General features: G+C 45.9%; 1 protein-coding gene across 1 annotated transcript; it reads right to left on the bottom strand.

Annotated features, from left to right (window-relative positions):
• Positions 1 to 6,941: 6,941 nt before the first annotated feature.
• LOC103703350 (Bowman-Birk type proteinase inhibitor D-II-like) lies at positions 6,942 to 7,756 on the bottom strand. The gene is made up of 2 exons (XM_008786178.4): positions 7,529 to 7,756; positions 6,942 to 7,387 (listed from the first exon to the last, which is right to left on the bottom strand). Exons 1-2 carry the CDS (start codon positions 7,710 to 7,712, stop codon positions 7,152 to 7,154), a joined length of 420 nt encoding a protein of 139 aa, XP_008784400.1. The 5' UTR covers positions 7,713 to 7,756; the 3' UTR covers positions 6,942 to 7,151.
• Positions 7,757 to 15,098: the final 7,342 nt, after the last annotated feature.

Here is a 15,098-nt window from a genome sequence, read left to right as displayed (position 1 = left end):
GGCCATACCACCATCAAAATTCATCTTAAGATAACCAGGGGGTGGGGGTACCCAAGAAAGAGAAGCATACCCAGTCGCTGCAGCAGCAAGAGAGGTACCCAGATATCCCTAGCCAGTAAAGATGAACTCAATGAAGTAATCGAGAAGACCTCCGCCGCCTGTGTCATAGCTCTGTCCACCACAAACCTCGGGGCCGACCCTCGCCCCTCAAACAAGCGTCCATTCCTGTCCAGCCATATATGAAATGCCAAATAAGCAGCCATAATCCCCTGTCGTACTGTACTAGGCCTCCTGGTGGAATCCCGCAGGAACTGTAACAAATCCTCCACTAACTCCCACCTCGGAAGTGGGAGCCCAGATAAGCTGCTCCAGATCTGTACAGCCCTAGGGCACAGAAGTAAGACATGGTGAATAGTCTCCTCGGTCTCCGGGCAAACCTCACAATACTGTGTCATCCTCAGACCGCGCCTAACCAGAACACTCCTAGTCGGAAGGCAGCCCCAAGCCACCTTCTAAAGGAAGAGCGCTACTCGAGGATGCAGCCTCAACCTCCATATCCAACCCACATCCATCTGCCTGTGAGGCGTCGTGTCGATCCGAGCAAGAAGATACCTGGCACGGACTCCCGATCTGCCCGTCGGCTCCCAAATCAGTCTATCCGGCTCCCCCCGCGATGGAACAGGTAATGCCATGACTCTCGCCGCTAACTGCTCTCCAAAAACCTCCCGTATCAAGCCCTCGTGCCATCGTCCCTCTCCGGGATAAATCAGATCACATACCCTAAACCCCTGCAACCGCTCTGCATCCACCATCGTCGGCATCTGACTAATAGGAAACTCCGTCACCCAGCTGTCCTCGAGTACATCAATGGATCGACCATCACCCACCGCCCATCTGATCGCCGACAGCACCATCGGACCTCTGGCACAAATCTCCCTCCAAATAGGGGACGAGTGGCGCCCAGCACGGGTGCCAATAAACAGTCTCCCATATTTGGCCCTCATCAAGGAGGACCACATACTATCGGGCTCCAATAGAAATCTGGCTGCATGCCGCATCGCCAATGCCTCCTGTCTCAAAATCAAAGAAGTCACGCCCAAGCCCCCCAGCCTAATCGGCTGGCACACCACCTCCCACGCCATCAGATGAATGCCACCCCTGTCACCCCGCCTGCCCCATATAAAGTCTCTGATAAGCCTCTCAAATGATCTCAATAACGCCACTGGGAGTATGGAGCTAGACATGAGGTAAATCGGAATGGAGCTCAAAACTGTCCGTGCCAAGGTAACCCTACCCATCATAGATAAAGTATGTGTCTGCCAACCCTCCAACCTGTGTCTGAAGCTGGTCTCTAGTGAAAGACAATCACCTCTGCGTAGTCGTCGACCCGTAATCGGAACTCCCAAGTATCTCAGGCCACTGTCCTGCTGCCTAACCCCCAAAATCACCAAAATAGCTGCCTTCACTTGTGGTTTGATCTTCGGGCTAAAGTGTATCGTTGTCTTAGCAAGATTGACTCGTTGTCCAGAAGCAGCACAATAATCAGAAACAATAGATCTAATCACCTGAGCAGCCTGCCTGGTCGCCTGGGCCAGGAGTAAACAATCATCAGCAAATAATAGATGGGATATCGGCCTGGTCCCCCGTACCGGTCTATATGCCTCCAGCCGCTGAGAGTCCGAGGCACTCCGCAAAGCCCTAGAGAGAGAGTCAGCACACATAATGAAGAGTAAGGGAGATAGAGGACATCCCTGGCGAAGACCAACAGAGGACTCGAAGAAGTAGGAAGGGGTCCCATTTACCAATATAGCAAAGGAAGGGCCCCTCACACATCCCATAACCCATCTAATCCATGTCTCATGGAAACCAAAGCTCTGTAGGGAATGCTGAACAAAGTCCCAACTCAATCTGTCATATGCCCGCTCCATGTCAAGTTTGATCCCCATTAAACTTCCCCGTCTAGGAGCCCTACCAAGATCATGCATAAACTCCTGGGCAATGAGCACATTATCAGTAATGCTCCGCCCGGCGACAAAAGCTCCCTGCTCTGGGCTAATGAGCCTGGGTAGTATGTCTCTCAATCTCACAGCTAAGATCTTAGCCGTTGCCTTATACAAAGTGGAGCACAAACTGATGGGGCGAAAGTGGCCCGGCTCGGTAGGGTCCTGTCTCTTGGGGATCAAGGCAATAAAAGTTCTCTGCCAATCAGATGACATCGCCGCCGTACGGAAGAACTGCTGGATAGCCTCAATCACATCCTGCCCAACTAGCATCCAATATCTACGAAAAAATACCGGAGGAAAACCATCCGGGCCGGGTGCCTTGTCCCCCGCAAGGGACCATACTGCCTCCTGAATCTCCCTCCCCGTAACCGGCCTAATCAACACCGAAGACTCCTCCGCCGAGACCCCCACCGAAGGCAGGGGTAGGTCTGTGGAAATCCCACTCCCTGTCTGCTCAGTCCACCTAGCTCTGAAGAACTGCTCCACCACCCGTATAATCCTGTCCGGCTCCTCTGTCAACTGTCCATCCTCTCCCCTGATGACCCTGATCCTGTTCCTCTGCCTCCTGACTAGTGTAGATCGATGAAAGAATTTAGTATTTCGATCCCCTTCTAAAATCCATTGAACTCTTGATTTCTGCCTCCAGAATATCTCTTGTTGACGAAGAAGAGAATCATGCAAAGATAGAAGAGATCTGAGCTCTGTCATCTCCCCTGCCAATAACCCTCCCCTCAGTACCTCCTGAGACTGTAGTCTAGTGATAGCCTCCTCGATTTCCTCTATCCTTCTGAAAATGTTCCCAACCTCATCCCTATTCCACCTCATCAATCGTCTCCTTGTCAGCTCCAACCTCCGAGAAACTCGATACATCGCGTCACCCCTCACCGGCATACCCCATGCCTCACTCACTACCTCCCAAGACCGGGGATAACAACACCAAAACTTCTCAAATCTGAAAGGACAACGAAGTGGAATAGGGATCTCCGTACTCACCAATATAGGGCTGTGATCCGAGGCAATCCTCGGCAAATGCTTGACCCGAAACTCTGGAAATTCCTGAATCCATTCAGCTGTAGCAAAAGCTCTGTCTAGTCTCTCCCAAACCCGAGCCGAGCCCTGTTGGTTATTGCACCATGTATACCTTGGCCCCACAAAACCCAAATCAATCAATCCATTCCCAGAAATGAACTCTTGAAACTCCCTCACCTTCCTATTGTAACTGAAATTCTTCCCCCCCATTTTCTCCTGTGGATCATCAATGCAATTAAAATCACCTGCTATCAGCACTGGTGCTCCCTGATCAACCACCCTGGATGCCTCCTCCCACAATGTCCTCCGGACCCTGAAATCAGTGCTAGCGTAAACTGCTGCAAATATCCATGGCCGTCTACCCCCCTCAGATATCACCATGATGACTTCTTGATTACACATGTTGAAGATGTCCAAATTGCCAAAATTTAGTCTCCAAGTAACTATTATTCCACCCGATAGCCCAATGGAATCCACTGCATAAAAACCCCAAGATCTCGGCACTGCTCTCCTAGCCTTCTGTAAACTACTACCGGACAAACGGGTCTCAAGCAAGACACATATGTCTGGACTATGCTGCTGAACTAATCTACGGAAAACCGGAGCAAAGGAAGGTTTCCCTGCCCCCCTGCAGTTCCATAGTATGATCTTCATAAATCACTCAAGATGACGGCACAGCCCTCTTCCTTGGAGCTGTTCCCATTGCTAGCTGAAGAGCCTACATCGCAACTCACCTTCTCTGAACTTTTCTGCACAGAGGCCATCACCTGGAGCAGCAGCTGAACATGGCTAGCATCCCCCTGCACACTGTTCCTTTGTGCCATCCGGCACGCCTCAGCCACAGTAGCAGACCCCTTCACAGTGGCCGATAGCTCCTCTGCCACCAGCTTGCCAGCCTTGCCTCCCGTTGCCTTAGTCTGCGCCGCCACACCCTCCATCTCCGGCGACGGCGAGCCTCCCCCAGCCGACGGAGACGATGAGTCTTCCGCGGACACGAGCCGAGAAGTCCTGCCCGGCCGAGATTCTTCACCCTGGCGTCCTCCCCCAACTGCCAGCCCTGTGCTGGGTGTCCGGCCAGACTCCGGCGAAGAAGGTGGGGGGGAGCTCCGACATCGCCGGCGACCCTTGCCTTCGAATCTCCGCTGCCCCTCTGCCGGAAGTTCCAAGCCGTCGGATCTGTTAAGATACAGATCATCCAACACCATCAGACCAGAGGTCGGGCTCCTCACCCGTTTGAATGAGCTCGGATCCGCACCCTTTAACCCAGGTGTATCAGACTGGACCCCGTCGACCAAATGCGAGCTGACTCCAGCCCAATCCCGAGTCGGGCTCTGGCTAACCCGCTCCGGATGCTGCCCCCTCTCCTGCTCACCAGATGGCTCGACCGCATCACGAGCCCGGACATGGTTGGTGCGACTCGACTCAGCCTGAAAAGAAGCAGCCCCGCCGGGTCGACCCGCTCCGCCGGACGGAACCACCGAGGGAGCACCCGCATAGGATTTCCCGGATGCTTTCCGGCGGGCAAGTTTTGATGGAGTCTGCCAGCCGTCTCGATCCTCCGAGCAACTAGCAGCACCTTTTTCCTTCACCGCCGCTCTCATCTCCGAGCTCGCCGATATCGCCGCTGAAGTCGACCCTCCACCAGACTCAGGACTCTTCTTCGGTCGGTTCCCTGCTTGCACCGGACGAGGGGGGCGAATTCTGTGTGTGACCAACCAAGGGCCATAAGGCATCGCCCCGGTTGTGCCCTTCCCCTTTCCCTTAACCTCCCCATTGCCTGGCGTTTCCGTCGGGTTGAACCCATCCGCCGTCGTTACATCACCTGAAATATCCACCGGTGCTGGCTCCATCGCTGCCGCTGGGCTCCGTCTACACTCCTCTTCCAAGTGACCAACCCGACCACACCTGAAGCAAAAGGATGGCAGATTTTCATAGAGGAAATCCTGCCAAAACTTTGCTTCCACTCCATCCTTCCTACCCTTCACGAAGATGCCAGGTCTCAGGGGCCTCTGGAGGTCCAGTTCGATCTTCACTCGTGCAAAACCCATCTTCTTCCTCTGGTCCGTGAACGAGTCCACCTCTAGCGGTTTCCCGGCCTTCGCCGCCATCTTTAAAATGATCGGCGTCCGCCAAAACTCTAGGGGTAGCCTGGGCAGCCTCAACCATGCAACACCACTACCGATCTCATCCCTGCCTGGAACGAAACTTGGACGCCATCGTTCCATAGCATGGAGCTGTCCGGCCACCATCCATGGGCCGAACCTCACCGCCGCCTCCCGATGCTCCACACTCGCCAAGCGGAGGGTCATATAACCATCCATCATCACGAAGCTCTCGGGATCATAGTCAAGCTTCAGGGCACGGCGAACCTCCTTCGCGACCCATTCCGCTGGGATCTGTCTCCCCAAACTCCTCACCAAAACCGCCACATCCTTCCAGAAGCCCCTTGACTCCTCCAACAAATCCTCCTCCACCTCCAGAATGTCGGGGAAACGATCCTGTATGGAGCCCAGCTCCTGCTCAGTTATCTTGTGACTGGTCCAAGCCTGGCGCCTCACGGTTCCTCCAGTTACCTCCGCCCAGGTCGGGGCCCTCCCTCCTCCTCCCTTTAGCACAGGCCTCGAACTCCCGTCCTTCCCTGCCTGAGACGACTCCTTCCTCGGACTTCCCTTCTCGAGATTAGCCATCAGTGCCGCCCACCCAGTTCGAGAGGATCACCCCCCCCCCCCCTCAGCTCGACTTTGAGAAGGCCAAGAGTTTGAACATGGCTTCTTTATGTGAGTCAAATTTCCTTGGGGCCTACACTGGATCGAGATGCTGCAATAACATATTAATTTGAGAATAATTGACATAAATACGCAATATTAGTGTTTACAGTCCGGACTGGCTTTGTTTCGGGTCTGCTTGAGGCTGACCCAAACCAATCGACCCTCGATCCGGTGCAAAGTAAGCTCAATCCATGCTGAACCCAACTTTAGTCCTCCCTCTAGATCTCCATTTCTATGCACAGTTTTCACCCTTGTCTCCCTCCTCAAGTTTCCAAACTAATGATCAAGATCCGCCATACCAGTACCGGACGGCATACCAGTGGCGGCCCGGACCGGTACGTACCGGCCCATATCGGCTGGTACGAATCGGTACGGTAAACCATGCTAATGATTTTTCTGCTGACCCTCTAGCCCTAACCAAGACTTATCCAAACTTTAGTGCCATTATCCCAACTCGTAAAGCACCCGATTAAAACAAGTTGGAGCATGGAGGATAAATTTAAGTAGAAATTAGAACTTGGCAGGGAGATGGTTTGGATAAACTATATAAGACAACTACGGGACACGATACACCTTGAGCAATAAAAGCTCGCCATCTAACTACAAGTTGGTCACTTAAAGCTTGTCACATGGCCGACCTAGTTGACCTATAAAATATTTGGAGAGTAGTACCTCAGCCATCCAATATCAATTTGGAGGTGTTTAGCATCGAAACCATCATTGATCAAGTGAAACAGCCATTGGATTGTCGCTATAAAAGCACACAGCAATGTCTACCGATTTTTCGAACCAGACAGCAAATGAGCTGAGATCTTAGGCAAACTCGGTGGTTGAGTGGGCCAGTTTCCAGCGGTACCAGGACCTATTTGAGAGGGACAAAAGGGGGCATTGCTCGCCGGGACCTTCTCAAAGAGTTAAGCGAGAGGACACGAGGATAACGAAGCGCATTATTATTGAAAGACTCTGAACTGGACACGTCTCAAAGGGAAATCCACATATATCTAAAGCAAATCAAAGTGCCAGGGTAGGCTGCATGCCTGCATCTTTATTCCTATCAGCAAATACTTTGTGTTTTTTTTTTTTTACTAAAGACTCCGTAGCCAATAAATGTGTCTAGGACTTTGCCCTTCGACAGCTTTCATCAACAAAAAAAAAGGCACCTATGATGGGCCGTTTTTTGAAGCATCTTTAGTCTAAGCAACCGAATTTTTGAGTCATCTTTAGTCTAAGCAACCAAATCCTGAGTACCCAGTACAGCCTTAAACGAAAGCGTATGCAAATTTTTGTTAATTTAAGATATCAAATGGATCAAATGATCACAAATTAAAACAAAGCAACAACGCATTGGTCATCACACATTGCTTCTCGTCGGCGACTTGCATGGGATCTTACAGTAGTCGGCGATGCGGTCCATGCACTGGTAGAGGGGTGGCTCCACGCTAAGTGGTGATCGAACGCATTCTTTGCACCGGGGATGGCAGGCCCTGGTGAGATCCCAGCACTGGCATTCCGGCGGGATGAACCTCGTACACCCACCGCACCTATTGCAGCAAGGCCATGGCTTTCCACTGTTCTGACCTTCATAACCTACACCACAATATAATTAGCAGTCAAGGGGATTTCCTTCGCCACTTCTCACAGTAGACTCCAAATACAGCTGAAAGTTTGTAATGCAGTTTGAAAGGAAAAAATGGAACTAGAATGGCTATAAGTTCGAGGTTTAATCACCATTGTTGGTTGGAAGCTGGGAGCTGAGATCGGGCTGGGCGAAGGAGAGGGTGGCGATGTAGGCAGCTATCATGCAGATAATAGCCAAAGAAACCGAAGGGCTTCTCTTTCCGCTGCCTCTTCTGCGTTTCATCTCAACCATCTCACTGCTTTCTGCCCCATCTCCTCGCCGCGTCGCTTGCATTTATCTCGAGGCCGACCACGGGAGAATACGGTCAATGCTTATCTCTAGGAAATGCTGGCGATGAGTCAGTCAATAGTTATCTCTTTTTTTTCTTTTTTACTTTTTAAAAATAAAATGGAAAGAGACCCTGGCTTGTTGGCAAATTGACTAGTTATGTATAGTGCTTCTGGTCAATGTCTTCTGTATAAAAAAAGCTCTGATGAGATTCCGAAATCAAGTCTTTTCTTTCTTTAAGAAGTACAAGTGGGAGTGCCGCAAATAAACTATAGAAACAGTGAAAGAAGCATTTTTGCAAAAAAATTATTCATATTAAAAAATTTATAAACACAGCTATAGTGATATGTGGTCCATTTGATGGAGATATCTTATAAATGATCGGATTTGGAGAAGACCGATGCATTTTACTTATGATTAAAAGACGGACTTATCTATGTATTGGTGGCCAAATAAAAAAAAAATCTAATCTACAAAGAAATATAGTTGTTAGAATTTGAATGAGTTTTAAAGGTTTTTAAGAGGTGTTAATAAAAAAGATTTGTAACCTCCAAAATTTTAAAAGAATTGTTGTAACCTTTAGGTATTTCAAATTCCATTTGGAAGTTTCAAAACTTTCCATCATCTCTCATTTTGGTCTTAATGAGGCCATAAGTATTCAACCGTTATAGTTGGATTATAAAGGGCCTATATATGAGCCATTTCTTGCACCTAAAAAGACAACAAAAAAAAAGTTTTCTTCTTGCTCTCATAGTCTCTCCTTATCTCCATTTTCTCTTTTACAATTACATATATTATTTTATATTTTGGGCAACCGATATAGACTAGGTAATCTGCCTACTACAGACGTGCACTGTAGATTAGGCCTGCTGTGAGCCGTTTGGGTTGTATCTTGGAGCAAAATTTCAGATTGACAATAGTCAAAGAGCGCTCTTTTCTAAAGATTATTGGATTTGTGATACTCCTCTACATACCCTTTTCTCTAAGCTCTATGGAATCAACCAGAAAAAGAATGGGATGGTGGCTGAATTTTTCAACCCAAGCACTTTGTAATGGAAATTTAACAAACTTACATGGCCAACAGCAGATATTCAAGCTGAATTCAATAAATTACTAGCTCTTCTTGTTTCTCTTAACTAGGATGGTAATCAAGTAGAATGAAAATTGGATAGCAAGAACTTGTTCTCAATTGCCACTTTCTACCAATTCATCAATACGAGAGGCATCAAATGCAAGTTCACCGGTGACCTTTGGAATCTTTGTGCGCCACTTAAGGTCAAATATTTCTATGGTTATGTTGAAAAAAGAGGTTGAATATAAGAGATCTTCTAAGAAACAAGATAGAAAGATATATGGGAGGATGTGTCCTTTGTAGTTATGGAGAAGAATCGCTTAATCACATCTTCTCAAATTATCACTTCTTCTCATCCATTTGGAAAACAATTTGTTTGGCCCTCGGTGTTCTGCATCCTCAATCCCCTTTTGAAGATATTTGTTTCACATGGAAAAATATGTCCTTTTCTTAATCGGCCCAACCTATTATCCTCATGCTCTTCACAGCTATAACTTGGGTATACTAGAGGAACAAAATGCTAGAATCTTCCTCAATAAGCACCTTTTAATTATGGTCATTGCTTAAAAAGAGTTTAGCTTCTTCAACAATTGGTCCTCCTTGTGCAACCAGAAGCAGCTGCATGACTCTGAAAAAAATCTAGGTACGGATAAAGAATATACCATCACTGTTGAAGGATTACTAAGAAGTAGACTCTTCCTGCTGTTTTGATGATGTTCTATGGTCTAAAAATCTAACCAATCCTTACTTGCAAAGATCAAATTGTTAGAAGCCACAAACCAACCTTGTTTTAAATGTTTCAAATCGTAGCCGGCACGGAAGTCGTCTTTCCATTGCTTTACTTTTCACAACCAACTGTTGTCAGCAAATCTAACCTTCAGGCCGACTTTTTTTGGCAGCAGTACAAGTACTCAGACCGTTTCCAAACCTTTTACCAGCTACAACCCCTCAAAATTCGATCAAATCGATCGAGCATATCATCATCTGTTAGGTGAGTCAACTGACCGACCGAGTTGGGCTGGGCGTCCATGTCACAAAGTCTTTATCGATTTAAAAGAGAGATATAAAACCAAACCAATCTAGATTCATGTAGAGGGGGATCCAATCTAGAGAATTCTCGGTAAATTCTCTGCATGATTTCTAAACCTTAGGAGATCGTTTGGAAAGAATTCAAGTACATTTGGAAGATTGAAGTTACCTTAAAGGTAAAAATATTTATGTGGCTTGCTGTAAATGGCGAATTGCTTAGTACTTTAAATGTTGCCAAGGGAGGTTGGCCTCACAATAAGATATGTTCTCAGCTCCAACAGATTGGGAAATGTTTTTTATCATTCTAAAAATGCTTCTTTTCTGAGATATCGGCATTGGTCAAGTATGGAATTTTTTGTTAGAATTTTTTTTTTCTAGAAGAAAATGGAGAGAATGAACCAGAGTGGCTCCTCTCCCCAACTTTTTACTAATAAAAGGTCAAGAAGTAAAAATTAGGAAGTAACAAGCAAACCGCTGAGTGTGTTCGGCAGGGTGTTATTTTCTCTAATATTCCTTTTACAACCATCGAACCAGAAAACTAATAGCCTCATAGCCAATATAAGAACAGAAGAAGCTGGAGTTTTCTTCTGCAAGAATACTTATTAGCTCTATCTTCTTGATATGAGGATGAGTTCTCTCCTGCTTGTCCATTTCTTTTGTTCATGGAATGATAGGATGGTTTACTCCCATCCTTCTTCTCCAAAATATAGAGAATAGATGAAATATAAGTTGAATTTCCACCGTTTGCTCGAACGAATCTAGTTTGATTATTTGATATGGCCAATGCTAAGGTATATTGTTCCAGCGCAGCCTGGCTTGGCTCAATTTCGTTAATAACAAGTTCGCTGAGAGAGGACTTTTCCAGTGACAAGACCAAAGACCTTGGATATACCTGAAGGAAGATGAGAGAGGTCTATTGGCAGCCCAAGTTGGAAACCATGGATATGTAGCAATAGAAGCTTATTACCTTTGCCGATAACTCATCTTAAACCAGAAAGTAAGTAGTGACTAGTGTTTATCATAGAGCTCCAAATCTATTTGCAAACAGAGGAGAGGTGTTTACATCAATTGGCATTCCAAAGAAGCATTTACGATATTCATTCGTCATTGATCAACATTTGAATAATTATGAATAGGCAAGTCCCGTGCACTGAGCCACCCCTTACCACTATCACTATTCAACTATTTCAAGAAAAAAACTTCATTCAGCACTGCACCAACTAGGTGAGTGCAGAAATTGTCCTATAGGATGAATTCTTACAAGCCCCAAGTCGCTAACCACTTCACAAACTGTGGGGACCGTACGGATATGTGTTTACTTCCACATCGGTTATTCGTTGAGTAGATTTTGGATACTTATATAGGATTAAAGAATCCAAATAATACCTTTTGGTTGGCCATTTTGGATGAGGTCCTGAGTTGTTACAAATGGTATCAGAGCAGACCCTTAGCCTATGCGGACTATGAGACACTGCAGTACGGATCCATTGGGGTTGGCTATAGGTTGTTCGTGGTGCTTGTGTTTATATTTGAATAGATTTAAACCCTTAGCCTGATGAGAACGTCAGGACTTAAATGGAAAGAGCATGTGAGGACCCCTGCGGACATGTGTTTAGTCTCACATCGGTTATTTGCTGGATAGATCTTTAATACTTATATAGGATTAAAAAACCTAAATAATATCTTCCGGCTAGCCATTTTGGGTGAGGTTCTGAGTTGTTACACAAACCTATCCTTATTGAACTTAATGCAATCTTGTGCTGCATACATCATAAAAGGGTCCCCAAATTCTGGCAGTAACATGGTGCTAGGACTGATGAGAATAACAATGAAAAGCTCCCATATGACTGATGAGACTTTCAATTCATACATTCCATACACCATCAGACCTTCAGTGGAGCAACAGGTGAGCAAACTTTTTTTAAAAAGAACTAACTTCAGGTATTCAAACCTAGGGTTACTCAGAGACTGATAATATGTAAAGCATCAGCAAACAATTTGATCTCTCATTGGTCCAATCTTTCACGACGAGCATTAATCAAGTAAAGGATCACAGCTTACTACGCATCCGGTAAGAGGTTTAGAGGCAACACAAGGAAGCAATCTGCGACGAGAGGATGAAATAAGAAGGGCTGAAGGAATTTTAACTTTTATTTCCAAGGATGAAGGCATGGAAAATTGGTACAGAGTCAATCCTTGGCAAACAAGAAAGGCTACAGCTCGACGGGGCGCAAAGAATCAGAATTCAGAAAATTACCTCCAAAGAGTTCAAGAATTTAATTTAATGTAATTAACGTGCGTAAGAAGCATGGGAGAGAATTTCTTGACAAAAATGCCAATAATTTGAATCAAATAGTAGGCTTCATGAATAATTGAATATTCTAGTTGATTCACCTGCAATGAGTAAAGCAACTTATGAATAGGACCACTTCTTGTTTAATTCATTTATTTGAATTATAAATTGGATGAGTTTTATCAAAAAACATAAATCATACAATTGCAGTGATTCGGAGATCATACTTAACATGACCAAATGAAGCTGAAAGAACAGTAACTATAGATGGTATGAACTTATCATGCAGAAGAACAGAACTAATAAGCTGGGACATGGTCCTGCAACTCCAAAAAGGTTATAAATTTTTTTTTTAAAAAAAGGCAACAATCATCCACCAGAAAGAACAGAGAGCTGCTCATTGCCGAAGTGAAATAGTGACTGAGGCAGCATCGCCCGACGGCGTGGTTTCATCACCAGAAGGAGTGGCCGGAATATATTCGATCTCCCCCTTCATCCTCCTCTCTGTTACCGCTCTTGTTTTCTTCCTCCTCTAATCACCTAGGACATCTCCTTCTGTATTATTTAGTGGCAGAGCTCATGGTGTATGAGCCCATAGTGAGACACACATCTTCAAATTTTAATAGGTAGAGCTTACCATTGAAGTTGCCTCAAGGTTGCGTCGAACGGGGAAAGAGAAGGCAAATTGGTCGCGTTGGCAAGGTATCAGCATTGGATATTGTCTGATAGCACAATGTACTTGCCAACCAATTTATTATAAGGTATCAAATTAATCAAGAAACGGACCATAAGATCAGTATTCAGGCAAATGGAGGCGATGTAGCCTAAAATCTAACCCGTTCTATTACGGATGGATATGTAGCTAGCATTTTGAAAATATTTGAAGTTAAAAAAAAGATTGAATTCTTGGTGGGGATCTAAATGAGGAAAAAGGTTATGGCAGATTTTTATTCCTGGCAAGATCCAAAAGAAAGAGGAGGTTATGGCAATCCCTTGTTCCACCTCCAAATCAAAATGGATCCACGCTCTCTTTTCTATATAAACAGGGCTAAATGACCCCAAAAGAATTCAAACACTAATAGTCAGAGGCTCTGATAGAGAGAAGCTCTCAGGCCCTCACCATCATGTTGGGTTCTAATTAAACGGAATCAGGGTTTAATTAAAACGGGATCCAACATTCTCCCACTTGGACCATATTGACAGAATTTGTCAATGTGGGCCACAACTTGACGGGATCCCAACACATCATCCTGCTCTTCTTTCTCGGACAACTACAAGCCTACGAGCATTCGACGGCCAATATTTAGATGGTCGAGCCTCCGACCGCCAAACTCTAGATGGCCGAGCCTCCGACAACCAAGATCCAGATGGTCGAGCTCTAGATAAACGAGTCTCCGATGGCCAAGCTCCGGATGGCTGAGCTTCAGATGGCCGAGTCTCCGATGGCCGAGCCTCTGATGGCCAAGCTTCCAAGGATCGTGCCGAGATTCGCCATGCCGATCTTTATCTGTCACATCGCTTAATTCCTCATAGTAGAGGCACTGCAAGCAGCCATCTCCTCCCGTGCGGCACCACGAGCAACCACCTCTTCCATCATCGAGAAGCCTTCTTGGCATGTGTGTTGGATATTTTTGTGCAGATCGTGCTTCTCGCCTAAGGATCACACCCGCACATCTCACTCACGTAAATCGCTCACATGTCATGTAGTTAAATAAACTATTCGTGATCATTATTGAGCTGTCATTGTATGGGGAGAAAGCTTGAAATTTGAAGGACTCTCCGTGCACCTCTAGGTCAGCCGCATAGCGGGCTCTTGTTGGTCGGTTTGTAGCTACGTGGCGACTCCTATTAGCCGGTCTGCCATGTCGGTTGCGGTCAATTTTAGAACATATCACAACCATCTAATCCCACCCATATAATGTACACTTAGTGGTGAGACAAATGCCTATGTTGATTACTGGAAGAAAATAAAAACATGCGCCAATCCAGCTGCCAGTATTTGAAAAGAAAATGTCACCTCTATTATCCAATAATCCACTCAAAACACCATTTGCTGGTTGATTTTAGCATTCAAATTTGGTAGACAACAAGTACTCAGCACACTGTAATCACAAAGTGATACAATGCACAGAACTGAGTAGGGTTATGCATTGCCCTTACCTTTTCGTTTGATAATCATAACAACCTTCTCAACTTGATGTGCATTGTCCATAGCATGCCCGATCAAGTGCCATAAGTCAATGTATTGATGATCTAGGCTCGCAGCTCAACCTACTTCCTTTTTAATAAGTGCAGGATTTAGCTTGAAAGTCAATTAAGGTTTCATAACTAGATTCATATTGCACTTCATAATTCAAAATTTCAAATCTAGCTCACTACAAGCAATGAGATGGTGATCCTACATCTATGTCAGGTAGGACTTTAAGCATGTAAGAAGTTGCAACATATATCCTTGTGCTCATGTTCATTAGCACAACTACCATTTTATATGTGACACAGCTACGTTTTGGCAATTAGACAGAGATTTTTAAACAAATCCAATTTTCTCTGAGTAGTTATTTTATTTCTTGTCGATCATTTTCAAAATTATTCTCTCTCATATGTTAACCTCATTCAATACATTACATATTGCTAAAATTGATCGCCAAGCATTGTCCATGCACTTTGTCATGTCATTTCACTCTGCATGATTCCTACCACAAAATTAAGATGATTGCAAAAGAAAAAAAAAATAATGTTATTGTTGCTGGAAATTGGACCCGGGGGCCGCCACGGAGCCAGGGGAGGAGGAGCTCCGCTGCCGGGAGGGCGGACGGCGGTGCGCCGGCCGGCTGCGTCCTCCTGGGGGGGTGAGTGTGAGAGCGAAGAGGAGTGCGCCCTGTCCTGTCCTGTCCTGCAAAAAAGCCGGTGGCCGGGCTCCCCGGCGCCGGCCCTCCGATGCTTAAGTCAGAGGGGGCAAATATGTGGAGAGAGCAAGCCAGAGAGCGAAGAAGAGATA

This window comes from Phoenix dactylifera, chromosome 3, assembly GCF_009389715.1.
Source record: "Phoenix dactylifera cultivar Barhee BC4 chromosome 3, palm_55x_up_171113_PBpolish2nd_filt_p, whole genome shotgun sequence".
NCBI classification, from domain to species: Eukaryota; Viridiplantae; Streptophyta; class Magnoliopsida; order Arecales; family Arecaceae; genus Phoenix; species Phoenix dactylifera.
Note: the sequence above shows the minus strand (reverse complement) of the source record. Positions and strands in the feature narration are given on the sequence as shown.

Bases quoted from the DNA above. Each gene is read 5' to 3' on its own strand.
- LOC103703350 (XM_008786178.4), bottom strand. From the start codon at position 7,712: ATGCAAGCGACGCGGCGAGGAGATGGGGCAGAAAGCAGTGAGATGGTT. The intron at 7,388-7,528 runs GTGATTAAACCT...ATTGTGGTGTAG, and splicing joins CCAGCTTCCAACCAACAATG to GTTATGAAGGTCAGAACAGT.